Below are 16,187 nucleotides of genomic sequence, written 5' to 3'. Positions count from 1 at the left end.
ATGATATATTTTTAGATCATAAATGGCTTGGCCCACTCCTGAATTCCAGTATGATTTTTGAGAACTTTGATTCTTCGGCCAATCATTCACAGGTCTTAATCAGCTCTAAAATAATTTAGCAAATTTATGTCACTAAATAACTCGCAAGTATAGAATAGCTTCTTATAGCTACCATGATTAAACTTAATTAAAAATACTAGGAAGTGGTGTTTTTTAAAAAATAACCAGATGCTTTGATTAGGTGCTATTTTTTTCTTTGTGACTATTTCAAAGCATCTGAAGTAGACATGCTCCCATTTCTGGTTTACTGAAACATGTTTTTAGCATTTTCAATAATGTTAGTAATGTGATCTTTAGCTTTTCTACATATTCCCCTAACCAGACCAGACCTTAATCATGACCAGTAGAACAACTTCAAAAGTCTGTGGTCATTCATGTAACCATGGAACTAGGAGCCCCTTCAGAACTTCTGAGATTTCTACCTGCACAAATGTAACCTGTGTTGTGGGACTGAGTGTGCAGTCAACACATCAACTTGGGCTCAGACCAGCAAACTTCCACACCTTGAACCGGAAGGTGAGCATGCTAGCGAGGAGGTTAAAACCCATGGATGCTATTCAGGGGTGAGGTTTACTCACTGTTAAACTACTGTACCTGCAGGGTGCCATTTCACAAACTATACAATAATTGTGAAAGGTCAGACAGGGAAGATAAACAAACTAAAGAGGGAATATTAATGTTTGTGTACTGCTTGCTATTGTGACTAGGCTCCACATGCACAAGCTGAGACATAATTTGCATAGTTTGAATTATGCATGTAGGACACTGAGGATTTGCCCAGAGACCACACAGGAAATTCTGACAATGAAACTTTAACAATGAACCCATAACATTTGAAAGCTTTTTTCAAAGTAAAAAAGAACACCATTCCAGTTCATTATACACCATGCCAAAACAATGGGCAAATGCATAAATGCTCGTGTAGCAAATTCAGAGACTTACAGTAAATCTAGATAGTAAATAATACCATTTAAAAGTGAGACACAGTGATGTACTCCCAAAAGAACAACAACAATAACAGTGGTCATCTGCAACCTATATATCCATTCAATTTGCACCTCAATTCTCATATTTAAGTCTATTGCTCCATAGTTGTGATACAAAAAACATTTTGCTAGTAGTAAAGATCCAGTCAGGTCCCATGTTGAGGACTTATACCTGCAGGAAAAACAACAACAAAGAAATAACAGACACTTGGGGTGTGGTGCAACTGGCTACAGTGCCCCTACCACAATTGGGCCCAAGTGCCCATGGGGACCTGGGTTTGAGTCCAACTTAGGTCATTTCTCTATCCCCATCCCTTGTGAAGTGGGGGAGACGCGCTCACACTATCGCCTTCTAATAAATCCAAGTCTTTAAACTGGGTGCTGAATCCCACGTAAAACATAAATGTAAATGTAAATGAATTCCCCATCCCCCCACTCACTTCCTGTCAGTCTCTACTGTCCTATCTAAAATGAACGCAAAAAGCCCAAATAACATAGTTAAAAAAATATTTTAAAAATTACACTGACCAGCATAAATGCACTCAAATGCAAATGCTGGTAAGAATGTCAGCAATAGATAGCAGTGTAGTATCAGAGTAGCATCTTTAGACAATCTCACATTTCTTTCACCAAAAGCAAGCTCCACACTGGATGTCCAATTGAATGCAGTGGAACATCCTCACTAACTGAAGAAAAAATGCACCCAGACATGTACCTAGAGCATTCCGCCTCTGACACAAGAATAGAACCAGGAAGTGAGCTTTAGAAAAACATCAGTGGGCTCATCTCTCAGAAATTCTTTTGATCAAAAGTTAATAAAAGTTGCTCTGAGCACTCAAGGTTAAGGCTCAGGTTAATGTGAGAAGCACCACCTGTGTGTAATTGCGCTCTAAAATCAACATGCATTAACATAAGTTTAATTACGTGTAAGTTGTATGGCGTGTCAACATTATCTTGTCTCCTCTAAAACAACTGTCACCATGAAATAATATGAAAAGCTGCATCACTGCTTCAATATCCTTGTGAAGTCATGTAGTTAAGAGAGGTCAGAGGGCGCTAAGACATCCCTGTTTTGTAGCAACAATCCAACTGACAACAGAAGAAGGCTTATATAGAAATGTAAAGCACTTGAGTCCTGCTTGAGACACTTCAACCCATCTGGTAGGATAGGAGTCCGAGGAACAGAAGAAGGAAGCTTTGTGAACCCTGCCTCCTCCCTTAAAGGGATAGTTCGGGTTTTAAGACACGAAGTTATATGGGTTCCCTGTCAGCAACGTTGTGCATCAGCACTGACTTACCCCCCGACAGCGTCCTGTGAGCCGAGATCCAGCCGGTTTTTGATCGTTTTTGATGCTGAAGAAAGTAGTCCGGCAAGTTTCTGGGGTCACGAAAGTAAAGTGTTTTTCTTCTCAAAACCATATGCGTTGAAAAGAGTGATATATTTGCACCACAAAAACGTTGTCCAGCTGTCAGTAGCGCGCAGTGATAGGAATCGAGAAAAATAGTGCCAAGATAACGAGGTTTGAATTTTTCCTGTGGTGCAAATATATCACTCTTTTGAACACGTATGGTTTTGAGAAGAAAAACACTTTACTTTCGTGACCCCAGAAACTTGCCGCACTACTTTCTTCAGCATGAAAAACCGGCTGGATCTCGGCTCACAGGACGCTGTCGGGGGGTAAGTCATTGCTGATGCACAATGTTGCTGACAGGGAACCCATATAACTTTGTGTCTTAAAACCCGAACTATCCCTTTAACTCTTTCTCCATGACTTTTCGTCCACATGTACAAGTTTTACCAGATCAAATAACACAATATGAAGTAGGGAGGTCACCCAAGGCAATTCACACAGAGACCGATCAAAACAAAATGTGACTAAAGAAAATGCAAGAGTGACAGAAGAGAGACCACACTGGAGAGTTGAACAATTGTTGGTTGGTCCTCAATAAATAAACTTGGTTCTGGCTTGGCTTTGAAGTTGTTCCATACTATTTTAGCCTGTCGACACAGTGACGGTTGCATTTGTATGAGTGTGTGTCAGAAAGTGTAAGGATATGTACACTGTACAAGTTTGTGAGTACATTGGTGCATCCGTGTAAAGTCGACTTATCCAGTGGAGGTTTGTGCAGCAGCAAATTGGGAGTGAATATATGTGTGTGTGCTTGTGAATGACTGTGTGAGAGGGGATGTCATATTTTGTTTGGGCAATAACTTCAGGAATTCTCAAACCCTTGGTTGGTGTAGTATGTGTGTGTATGTGAACATGTATGAGTGTCTGTATGTATGTGAGAGCTCTTCAGTAGCGGTACATGTTGTATGTGCTAACCCAAGAGGATGGGAAGGCCCAGAGAGGAAAGCGTTGCAGCATCACTTCCAGCTGGGGTGTTAGCTTGTCCTCCCCAAAAAAGTAATGAGATGAGATTGCCATCGAGATCATGCCTTCTTCTTCTGATCCTGTGCTTGAAGGCTGGACATGACACAGTATGTACATGATCATACACAAACACATTAAATTGACATATATATTGAAGCTACATATAATCACACATTTCAGCAATTAATACAGGGAAAAGCCAGATATAGTCAGTATCACAAGCATTTGGTTACACTCCTTGGGAAACAAACACTCACCTGGATTTCAAACCAAAAAATCCAAGCAGGAGCCTCTAGACCATGTGAGTAAAATATAAAATACTCCCCACTGAGATCAAATTGTGGAATGCCATCACCAAATGACCACCTGGTCAGTGTTGCCCCACTGTGTGGAAACAGGTATAGGGACATATGGCTTGGGCCTGAAGGACATAACACAAAGAAACAGACAAGTATTAAATATTTGCCAAACTGAATCGATAATATTTACTTTTATTACCAAATTGATTAAGTACACGTCTAAGGATTATGGATTAAAAGGTGAGTTTCCTCACCTTTTGCTTCAAAAGACATTCGAATAGTGCCCCACTCTGTCTCATGTTTTGACAGAAGTCTGAACTCCATAGGGAACTTTGGAGATACTTCTGCTGCTGGGAGGTACCAGTTCTTCCTAAAATCAAAAGGCAGACATGTAACTCTTTCTAAATTGTAAAACAATGTAAAGTATCAACAGTTAAGTTGATAAGACACTTGCATACATCATTTCTATAAAAAAAAGGAGTGTAAGATAATATCAGGACATATACAGAAGTATTCTCGGGAGTTTTTCAACATTTGTGTATCCTGAGATAGGACTGGCATCCACCACTCTCAGGTCATAGTCTCACACATCAACACCCTGGTAAAGAGACCAACCAGCATCTTCACCATCTCAGACGACTGAGGGACGTCAAGCTCCCCCTCAAGGCGCTCAGGAAGTTTTACACTCTCACTGTAGAGAGCGTCCTCAGTGGGAGAATCATCACTTGGGGAACACCACCGGATTTGGCTCTGAGGAAAGTGGACTGAATGGACTACCAACACCACCCCTCCCTATCTGCAGGACATCTACATCAAGCGCTGTAGATCAAGAGCCAGGAGGACTACCTAGGACCCCAGCCATCCACAGCTGCCCTACCGCCTACCATCAGGAAACCCTACCGCCTGCTGAGGGCCAAAACAAAAGACAGAAGAGGGGTTTCTTTCCTCATGCAATGAGACCACCCCACTCCCCCCCCCACACACACTTATAAGAGCACAAACACTTACAATTTGTGGAACAGACTGCCACCATTGGTGTTCAACGTCACTTGCGTCACAAAGTACAAAGTAAAGTGTTACAAACAGATCGACCCATTTTCCGATCCCCGATTGAGCTATTTTGACAATATCGGGGCCAATATCTGATCTTAATATTGGATCAGTACACCCCTAGATGTAATTGACCAGAGCACCTTCTCTTACAACAATTCAGTTTTGCACTTTCATCGTCTACATTTTGGGCTGATACTCACTTTACTAGGAACTTGACAGGCAAGAACCAGGGGAAACCACAGAAGGGCAGGTCTTCCTGGCAGTGTTGGCGGATAGTGTCGTTGATCTCTGGGATGTGAGGTGTGATGTGTCTCATAGCTGTATAGTCAAAACTGTTGATCCAGAGCCCTGAGTCTTTGTATGCTACCTGACCATCTAGTCCATGGAAGGTACGAGTGGTGTGCTGAAATAACACAGAGCAAGTTATCACAGGATACTGTAAGGCACTAAAACATGGAATGCTAGATATTTCAGGCAATCTGAAAACATGAGATTTACAGTTCACAAGACAACATTTTCAGTTCAGACGAGCAAGGCAAGTGTCTTGAGATGAAAATAATACAATCATTTCAATGCAGGGTTCCTACAGGTTTCTTCAAGTCAAATTCAAGGCTCTTTAAGACCTTTTTAAGACCATTTATAAAAAAAAATAATACCTATTTCACAGACCTACCGGATCCAAAAGTTGTGCGCAGATCCACTGTATTTGCGGTCATAACTAGTGGCCAGAATCAAATTTAAATCTCTCACTTTGGCCTATACTGACTGGATCTGCTCCCTGCTATTTTAATTCAATGATCAAGATGTATGCTCCCAACCGCCCACTACGGTCTTCTGATGAGCGTCTGCTGTGTCGACCAACTTAGTCTTTGAGGGATGTGATTGGTTAAGGACTAGAAAATGGAAAATATACCCTGCCCCCTCCCTCTGGTGCATAGTTAAGGTACTATAGCATTGGTTACTGTACATTTACAGTACATCCCAAAATTGAATTTACTAGGCCCCCTCTCCCTGGAAGAAAATTTAGAAAATAACCCCTTAAATTATGACATCTGATGACTTTTATGAGAACTATTGATAAATTGAGATACAGTATATATTTCAAACATTATAGCATATTGCAATATAATCTATAAGGCCTAAAGAAAACTCATTTATAATAGAGCAAAGTAGCCTAGGCCTACACAAAACTAAACCAGATATGGCTGAAACATATAGGCAATCATGATCATTTTGTCAACAATGACGTAGAACCATGGATTTTTTCAGTTAATAACATTTTTTAAACTTTAAGTTTTGTTTATAACTTAAACCAACAAAAAGTTATAATTTTGACTACATTATTTAGTATAGGCCTACTTGATGGTGATATAGCCTGCCCCATTACAGTCCTCTAGCCTATGTACAATATAGTGAACCATGATGCTGACTGAAGAAGTTGCAACTGCTCCCTCTCCTCCCAAAGTGACATTGCAGGTCCCACACCTCTCCTTCTAAAATAGATGGCTGTTTTTTTCCCTCATCTATCAGCACAATGCTACAGTAGGCCATTTCCACTAAAAATGGCCTACTGTAGCATTGCTTAATATTATGTGCAAGACTGACCAAGCATGCCAAAGCGTTAATCTCTTAACACTATCACCATACGTTTTGTCATGGTGAGAAATATGTTTTGAAAGACATGGGCGCAAGGTTCACGTAGGTGAACGGCTGGACAAACGCGAAATGAAGGTGTTAATTAAACAATTTAGTAGGCCTAATATACACATGCTTAGTGGTTAAAACGATGAAAACCAGTAAGGTAGTCTGCCACAGCTAACTTCAAGCACAGTTGGCTACCTTAGTTTACACACGCGCAGAAATTAAAAGTCAATATCAGCATTAATGGTATCCAATGAAGATCTGGGTGTTTTGGTGAATCTAGAGCTTGTACTAGAGTCAAGGAATATTTATACTGGATCTTGTGTTGTAAATACCTCTCACAGCTTGAGCCGTGTCCATGTACCCACCACTTTTGACAACTGAAAATAAAGTGTATTTAACAGAAATCTCTTTAATACATGCCTATGCTTGACACTTTACTTATAACCATACATGCACGGAGAAGATCGTACATTTTGTAACATTGTAACAATGGATGGTCAGCTATATGCGATAGGGCAGTGAGGGTGACTCATTGTAACTATCGACTAGGCCTAGCTCTGCAAAATAAAGTTCTAGCAACTTATATAGATCTAGGTATGCATGTTGATTCAGAGATAGGCATACCGTAGGCTTCTGTGCGTCAAGCTACGACAGCATTTTATCATGTGGTGAATTAATGACTAAAGTCAGTTTAACATGTCAGAACTTTTGATCGGCGTTTCAAGTGCATGCCGCGAATATCAAATAAACTCGACTGACTGAATCCCTTATATTTGTTGGCAACTGTTAAAATATTCAAAGCCATGCACTGGTATGGCATGGTAAGCTACGACTGGATAAACGACCAATATCTAGTTTCACTGTCCGCTGCTTACAGCGCAATTTCGAATAGCCTACGGAACAACGATTGAAAGATTTAATTTGATGTCTAATACAACAAATGTCTCTGTCCCCCGCGAAAGTAGGCATATAGCCTACATTTTCATGAGGATTACTCTGCAAACCAAAGCATCCTAAGCAGGCATAGGCGCTACTGTAATAAAAGACCCCAGCTGTGGCGCTATTGGCTGGGGCACCTGCACCGCACACCGGCAACCCGGGTTCAATTCCCGCCCTGCGATCCTTTCCGGATCCCATCCCTACTCTCTCTCTACCATTCGCTTCCTGGCAGTCTTAACTATATTCATCAATAAAAGGCATGCATTGCTCCAAAATATATAGAAAAAAATGAAAGATGTTCTCAGTTTTGCAATTTTTTTTTTTTTTGCTATATTTTTTTCTAAATTTTAAGTTAACTTCTATGTGAATTCGTGGTTCAGCATTCACACACACATTTTCTCACACAACTACACGCACGCAGGTGAATTCGAACATTCTGAAAAGCGCATATGCAATCAAACATGTTTATGGCTAGAACTTATGGGATGAATGAATTACGTAGGAGGGAAATTTCCCTACGTTAGGGGGACATAGAAGGAGAAGAGCACGGCTACAGTTAAGTTTTTTATTCACAGCTATAGTTCCGCTCCGGCTCGTCACGTGACTAAATTCAAGATGGCGGCGAACGGTAAACTTTCAGAAGTGACTGCCTGAATAAACCGTCATGTAAGTAAACCACCAGTGCTTTTTCAAAGTTCTTGATGTCTCGTTTTAAATGTCAGGGCCCTCAGAAGTCTACCAATAAAGTGTGGAGCTACTTTGAGCCTCATAAATGGTGTAAAACAGTGATTTATTTGCATGGCTAAGCCGATGCCCGATAGCCTAGAAATCTAGACCCACCCTAGTGGCCAAAAATATTTTTGCCTAGTGGGATGGTCTATGGTCGCACCGTTGAGGCCAAGCCTGCGTTCGACTCCAGGCCAGCCTATCCAATCAGAACGCTCTATCTGTGTACGGAGTCCTTGTGTCACCGGGTGACTGGCTGTAGGCAGAAATAACCCCGCGTACACACTGTCTCCGTCCGTCAACGGATCACGGAGGTTGGATCTGCATACACGTGATCTGATTGGCTGACAGATCCGTCGCTGCCTGAAAAGTTGAACATTTCTCAACTTTCTTGACGGAGGCAACGGAGCTGAAGCGACGGACGGACCCACAATGCATTTCGAGTCCGCTCCATGCAAAGTGAATGAGATCCGTTGACGGACGGAGACAGTGTGAATGCGGGGTTATACAGTAGTATGCCACTGTGTTCCACCCGGACCACTTAAGGGGCGGATTTCTACAGCTGCCGATAAGCAATTAGTAAACAATAGGGCACAGGTGTATGCAAATAGAGAGTAGCTTTGCGATTGGAGAATGGGGCAATTGGGGAATGCTTTTAATGAGTTTGACTTGAAGTCTAAGGGAAAGGGCACGGGAACGAGGCACCGGCAGGCGCCGGGAGCAGTGGGCGCTGGGCCGCACCGAAGATACTCACACAGGAGGACTACAACAAAGGAGGCGAGAGGCCATACACGGGCTCCGGTTCGGTACAAGAAGCTGACGTGGGAGGAAAGCTAAGTAACCCCTTCTGTCTGGATTTAAGCCAACGTTGACCCCTTGGAAGCGCTGGCCTGAGCCAGTTAACTGTTACAAGACTAAGAGCTATCCTCTCCATTGAATTGTTCCAACCTGGATTTAAGCCAACGTTGTCCCCTTGGAAGCGCTAGCCTGTCCCCCCTCCCTATTGGTGCTTGCCTGAGCCAGTTAACTGTTACAAGACTAAGAGCTATCCTTTCCATTGAAGTGTCCCCACCTGGATTTAAGCTAACGCTATCTCCCTGGAAGCGCTAGCCTGTCCCCTCCCCCCCCCCCATTGGTGTGTGCTCTAGCCAGCTAGCTGTTATATAGTTCATATCTGCTTATCCCATTGAATTGCCCCTACCCGGATTTAAGCTAATGCGGTCCCCTTGGAAGCGATAGCCTGTACCTGTTCTCCCACCTCGATCCACGACGGCCGGTGTATCACCGAGAGCCCTCGTGAGCCAGCCCCAGCCCTCGACCATCCAATCTCTCCCTAGCCTGCCTCGGAGACCGAAACCAGCTTGCCCTAACATAGACGTGACCGCGTGACCAGTGTGCCGTGACGGAACACAGAGTGACCCCCTTCCACGTTTGCAGAGTGTGATCAGTGTGTGTGGTGGCACCCCCCCCCCCCCCCCCCCTACAGAGTGAATTCCCCCTCACGGTCGCAGTGAGCGACCCTCCCAACCTGCAGTCTGTGATCCAGGCTCGGCGAGACAACAGCCAAAGTGACACACAACTGTGCGTAGAGTCCGGGGTGGTGCGACGCTGATGGGGAGTGTGGCCAGAGACTCACAGGACGGGGACCAAGCCGTTGGTCCGGACAAGGACTCCGTGCTTACTAATTCTCCTTTTGAAAAAATAAATACTGCTATCAAAAATATCGCATTATTAACGCATTAACGCAAAACAATTTTAACGGCGTAATTTTTTTTATTGCGAGATTAACGCTCTTCCTGACCTGTGAGAAGTTTTTTCAGAAACTGCTGTGGCCACGTTAGAAAAACTACAGGACCCTAGGCCCCAGCCGTGGCTCAACTGGCTGGGGCACCTGCACCGCACGCCGGCGACCCGGGCTCGATTCCCGCCCCGAGGTCCTTTCCGGATCCCACCCCGACTCTCTCACCCATTCGCTTCCTGTCTCTCTCTACTGTCCTGTCAAAATTAAAGGCACTTAAGCCCAAAAAAAAAGAAAAAAAAAAGAAAAACTACAGGACCCGGCTGTAGACCAGAAGCAAAACAGTAAGCGCGCCCCACAATGTCTTTGTTTAGATGTCCAGCTGAAGACGTTAAAATGGGCTGCTAACAAACTAATAAATGGAAAGTTTAGTTTTAAAACATCGCCAGGGTCAGTTGATAAGAGCAAAGTTATCTGCATGTACTGTCGATGTGAACTTAGTTACCATCGTAGCACGACTAGTTATTATTAGCCGCATTGAGAATTTGCACGAAACTTAGAAGACTATAGAGCAGCCGTTGGGGCAGACGCAGTTGCGCTAACGGGAGATTAGCCTACTGGACTCGGTAATGAGAACTATCTTGAGGTAACGTTAATGTGAGTGTATGTGTGTGTCTGTGTGCGACATCCCTCTGGCTCTTCTCTCCCCTTCCTACTGCTGCGTTATCTGTCTTGTGCCTGTGTGCGTGTGCGCGCACGCGTTCATGCACATTCGGTGTGTGTGTTTGTGTGTGTGTGAGTGAGTGAGTGTGTCTGCATTTGTGCACATTCGGTGTGTGTGTGTGTGAGAGAGAGAGAGAGAGAGAGAGAGAGAGAGAGAGAGAGAGAGAGAGAGAGAGAGAGAGAGAGAGAAGAAAGATGTTTGAATTAGGCTTGAATTAGGCTACAACAATTCAGAGCTTTTTTAACTATCTCGGGGTAACGTTAGGCTATGTGTTTGTCTGTGTGCGACATCCCTCTGGCGCTTCTCTCCCCTTCCTACTGTAACTTTAGGCTAACGTTATCTGTCTTGTGCCTGCGTGCGTGCCTGCGTGTGTGTGTTCATGCACATTCGGTGTTTGTGTGTGTGTGTGAGTGAGTATGTGTGCGTTTGTGCACATTCGGTGTGTGTGTGAGAGTGAGAGAGAGAGAGAGAGAGAGAGAGAGAGAGAGAGAGGGGGGGGAGAGGGGGGAGAGAGAAAGAAGAACTATGTTTGAATTAGGCTTGAATTAGGCTACAACAATTAAGAACTTTTTTTAATGTTATTGCAGTATCTGAACTTCTAGGAGATGTTTGTTCTAGAGATGTTTGTTTCTTGCTCAGTGGTGCTGCCAGCATTGTGTCATCTGTCCCAATAGCCTACTTATTGACAGTATTACTACAGACATGAATGGCTGTAACACTATACTGTGGTTTGCAATAAAAAATAAAAACATTTGCACAAAGCAAGGCTATCCACTTTACTTTGATATGAGTATTAAAATGATAAATCAAGGGAAATTTTGAACAGATAAAAATGTGCGATTAATATGCGATTAATCGCGAGTTAACTATGACATTCATGAGATTAATCGTCATTAATTTTTTTAATCGATTGACAGCACTAAAAATAAAGCTTACATATTTTACTAATGCTGGCCTCTCATTGGGTTTTCTTGGCGGGTGTGGTTCTCCTCGGAGTAGATGGTAATTGGGCCAAACCGGTGACACTTAAGCCCGCCTAAGCTCACCTTCGGCTTCCATTATTGACACCAGGAGGCTGGCCCATACGTCCTCATTCAAGGAGTTGGGTGTAAGACCGTGTTGCACAACCATAGAGAAAAACGAAAGATGGATGAGGCTAACGAAGCACGCTCGTTTTAATGAGTTTGGCATGCTTGATGTCAGTTATTAGCTTATTAGCAGGGGGATTTTATCAGGGTGCATAGTGTCCTGGATCCATGAAATAACTGGCCTTTAAAAATAAAAATAAAAATGGGCGTTCCAATACTTATGACCCCCTATATTTTAAGGAAAACATTTATTTATTTACAATACATTACTCATTCACAAAGAAAATGAATGTCCTTAAAGGTTGATTATTTCTTCATTGTTTCATTTAAGGCATTAAGATCAATTTCCAAAAGATGATTTTATATTTAACTTTAAGCATGTGTTCCAATACTTTTGGAGGGCAATGTATTTGCTGTTTTGCCGACCGGCTACAATTGTTCACAAATGCTGGCCTGTTACCTGCAGAGGCAGTTTGAAAGACAACTGTCCCACCCACAGGCTTCGGCTCTGTGAATGGTCCGACCCCAGACTATACATTTCTGTATAGTTTGGCTTGCCAGGCTAGATGCCCGAGGCACCCCCATTGAAAACCTGTTGGTGGCATAGGCTAACTAGCGGCAGAGTGCAGGGGGCAGGTGGAGATCAGCTCTGAGACAAATGTTTCAACACACTTTAAGTCAATATCACACCGGAATTCTCCTTTAACGTGGAATAAGGTTGGAAAACAACGACCAATGATCACCAAATTTCTCTCTAATATTAGGCCTACCTCTCATCAGCGCATAAAACTCTCAAAATATCGAACCCGACCTCCAATAATTATGGACATTATCTGACATTAAAGGGATAGTTCGGATTTTAAGACACGAAGTTATATGGGTTCCCTGTCAGCAACGTTGTGCATCAGCACTGACTTACCCCCCGACAGCGTCCTGTGAGCAGAGATCCAGCCGGTTTTTGATCGTTTTTGATGCCGGACTATTTTCTTCAGCAAGTTTCTGGGGTCACGAAAGTAAAGTGTTTTTCTTCTCAAAACCATATGCGTTCAACAGAGTGATATATTTGCACCACAAAAACGTTGTCCAGCTCTCAGTAGCGCGCAGTGATAGGAATCGCGAAAAATAAGTAAGTGATAACGAGGTTTGAATTTTTCCTGGACAACGTTTTTGTGGTGCAAATATATCACTCTTTTGAACGTATATGGTTTTGAGAAGAAAAACACTTTACTTTCGTGACCCCAGAAACTTGCCGGACTACTTTCTTCAGCATCAAAAACCGGCTGGAACTCGGCTCACAGGACGCTGTTGCGGGGTAAGTCAGTGCTGATGCACAACGTTGCTGACGGGGAACCCATATAACTTTGTGTCTTAAAACCCGAACTATCCCTTTAAGCGTTTTTTTTTAATTGACGCCTGTTGAAAGGAAAAAGCTTAATGCACCTAAACAACGATCATTGATCACCAAATTTCTCTCTCATATTACTTCTCATAAGCACATCAAACTATCAAAAACTCGGACCCAAATTCCAATAATTATGGACGTTATCGGACATTAAGCATTTAGGCCTATTGCCGCCTACAAAAAGGCTTAACGTGGAATAAGGTTGGAAAACAACGACCAATGAAGTTGAAAGGAAAAAGCTTAATGTGGTTTAATGCACCTAAACAACGATCATTGATCACCAAATTTCTCTCTTATATTACTTCTCATAAGCACATAAGACTCTCAAAACATTGAATCCAAATTCCAATCATTATGGACGTTATCTCAATTTTCACGTTAAGCTTTTTCATGTTAAAGAGACCCTATGCAACTTTTTCATAGTCATAAAATCGCTTAGAAATCGTTGTTTTGCTTGACTGACCAGTTTTATCGAAAACAGTCACATTTCCTTCTGCCCCTAGTGTCCCTATCCGCTAATTACAACCTTGCAACTTCCTGATAAACGATCGTCTGCTGTTTACATCTGGAAGTCAGAGACGCGAAAGGAACAAGAAGAACCACGCTTGCAATTTATATATTTATATATAGCCTATATCCTCCTGAGACCCGGGGAAAAAAAAGTTTTAATTTTGGGATTTTTTTTAGATGATTTAAGTATTTTGGTCTAAAGAAACATGCTGCAGCAAAAAAAATTCCAAAAATGTTCTTAGTTGCTGAGTTATCAGATGTCCTCTGCAAAGGACATCAGGACTATCCGAATGTCCTAACCCTATGGGAATAGTAATAGTATTGCATTAAAGTCAATGGAGTGTTAGGGTATGTGAGATATTACAGGCAAATAGGTGGCCAAGAAAGGCTTTGCTCCCCCTCAAGTTTTTTTAACATAGCTTTCAGAGATGGCTACTATAATGAAGTGTTGCTATAATGGCTGAATTAGCATTCAGACGGCCATAATAATGAGCCTGGCTCATCGGTGTTGCAGCCAGTCTGCATACATGGCACACTGTAGAGCTAGGTTTTAGGTTTGGAGTGGTTACTACACTCTCCCTTTAATGAACATGTGTTGAAGAAGTGCAATGGCTTGCTGTGAGGGCATCAGAGAGTATACACCATGATAGGGACTCTCATTATTTGACCTCTGACCCCTGTGCCAAAGACCCAAGAGACGAATGAAACGTTAGTGTTCAGGGCATCCTAGGATGGCAGAGGTACACTAAAGGGATGCTTGATGGATAAATTGTAAATGTGAAAGCACTTTTAGGAGTGGCAAATACTCATTTACAGGTAAATGGAGTAATCAGTTACCCAAAATACAAATTGTGTAATGTACATTGAGGCAAATTCACCTACGATGTACTTATTTCTTAATAAACCTTAAAGTTCTAGCTTACACACTGCTTCTGGGGCTGTATTGTACCTTAAGGGATCCCCTTTTATCCTGTATCTCCTTTTATTTATTAGAAATAAGTAGAAAAGACCTTGTTGTCTCACTCAACCCTCTGCCTTCTAAAACGTAGAAATTGGTTAAAAAGCAGGGGTACTGAGTCCCGATGTCCACTACAGGAGACATTGAACAAAAGTAATGTTTTGAAGGTGTTACAATTGTTGGATCTTTCTGAAATTTCTCTGAATTCAAGTTGAGACTGTCATTTTTATGACACAAATGGACTGTGTGCAATAAAACACATAATAATGACCAAAAATGGTAAATTACCTCTGTTACTGCCATGAAATGAAAAAAATTCAATAGCCGCCATTTTGAAAATAAAATGTGTTAAATCTGTTAACCCAACCCACATAATTGTGGTATCACCAGAAAGCCCAGGATGTCCTCTTGAGAGTACAAAAGGATTTGAATAGTTGGCATGAATGGTATTTCATGTATAAGACTCAGACTGATGTCCCCTACAGAGGACAAAAATGAATGGCCGGGTCTCAGGAGGATAAATGTATAAATATACACGCTAAAGCTGTCGGGGAAGCTCTGCAGAGAAATATGCAAGCATAAAACGAGCGAAAACGAAAACCGAAACCGAAACCAGAGATGAAATCGCCAATCCTGCATTATTCCTCTTTAAGAGTTTTAGAATGTCCCGGCTATGCTGTAGGCTACGATTTCACAGTGCAGCAGAGCACGGGGTTAAATTGTAAGACGCACTTTTTATGTAAATGTAACACGCACAAGCCTTCTTAAACTGCATGCTTTAGAAAGTTAACGTAATGGAGATGTTAAAAATAACTAGCCTACTTTTTGGCTAGCAAACAAAGGCACCCCCGTTTAGCTAATGGCAAACTGTTCTAAACATTGCGTTCGTTTTTGTGACTTATGAAGCATATCCGTGATAAGTTGAGCAGACACTGCTGTTTCATTGAAAGAAGGTAGGCCTTATAAGCATTTCTCTCCCTCTCCATTGACCAAAACTTTGCCCTGGCATCTTTGCTGGACTGACTGAGTTACGTCGCGTCAGAACCTGCATATCATTAGGGCGGTCTTATGTTGCCCCCTTGCAGTTGCAGTTTTAATTACAAATGCCTGCGGCATTCCCGATGTGCGGCAAAGAAAAGTGCATTCTCAACCCGTACCATCTGTAACTTAGAGTGAAGGTTATCGGGAAACCGGCCCCAGGTAATGTTTCACGATTCTCTCAAGATGTTTCCGAGGCTGCGTCAGCCAAATTGCCAGGCTGGTTTTCTGCCTGTGGGAGTGCTGCCAGCTATGCTTGGTGCCCAATTCTCCCCAGTACAAGTTGTTGTTTATCATCAACATGGCTTCGAAGTTGTTATACTAAAAAAACGTACAAAGGGCGCAATTTAACCCATCACAAATGCAACTTTCATTTGAGAAAATCTGTAGGCTGTACCTGCAAAAACACCCGCTTTGGTCTGGGACTTGATGGGTTGGAGGTATAGGGGAAGAACAGTCCACATGATACCAGAATGAAGACCACCCCAAAGACAGTCCCCAGAACTGTCAAGATCCACTTGGTACTACGGGCCAAGTAGATGAAGTGCATCTATAGATAGATAGAGAGATAGATAAAGAACAGAAATAGAGTGGAAAAACAATTGAGAGACACAACTAAATTTAGATGACAGGATGTTCTTTTCCCC

At 42.4% G+C, this 16,187-nt stretch overlaps 1 protein-coding gene across 2 annotated transcripts in view; it reads right to left on the bottom strand.

Annotated features, from left to right (window-relative positions):
- Positions 1 to 2,760: 2,760 nt before the first annotated feature.
- LOC134100678 (endoplasmic reticulum metallopeptidase 1) overlaps positions 2,761 to 16,187 on the bottom strand; it is a 66,874-nt gene continuing 53,447 nt past the window's right edge. For both annotated transcript variants that reach the window (XM_062554048.1, XM_062554049.1), the window contains exons 11-15: positions 15,938 to 16,090; positions 4,974 to 5,176; positions 3,975 to 4,090; positions 3,679 to 3,842; positions 2,761 to 3,514 (exon numbers count right to left, since the gene is read on the bottom strand). In XM_062554048.1, coding sequence (XP_062410032.1) covers positions 3,344 to 3,514; positions 3,679 to 3,842; positions 3,975 to 4,090; positions 4,974 to 5,176; positions 15,938 to 16,090 — 807 coding nt within the window. In that variant the 3' untranslated portion in view covers positions 2,761 to 3,343. The remainder of the gene's footprint in view (positions 3,515 to 3,678; positions 3,843 to 3,974; positions 4,091 to 4,973; positions 5,177 to 15,937; positions 16,091 to 16,187) is intronic.

Source organism: Sardina pilchardus, chromosome 14 (assembly GCF_963854185.1).
Source record: "Sardina pilchardus chromosome 14, fSarPil1.1, whole genome shotgun sequence".
Lineage (NCBI taxonomy): Eukaryota > Metazoa > Chordata > Actinopteri > Clupeiformes > Clupeidae > Sardina > Sardina pilchardus.
This window is presented reverse-complemented; position numbering and strand designations above follow the sequence as displayed.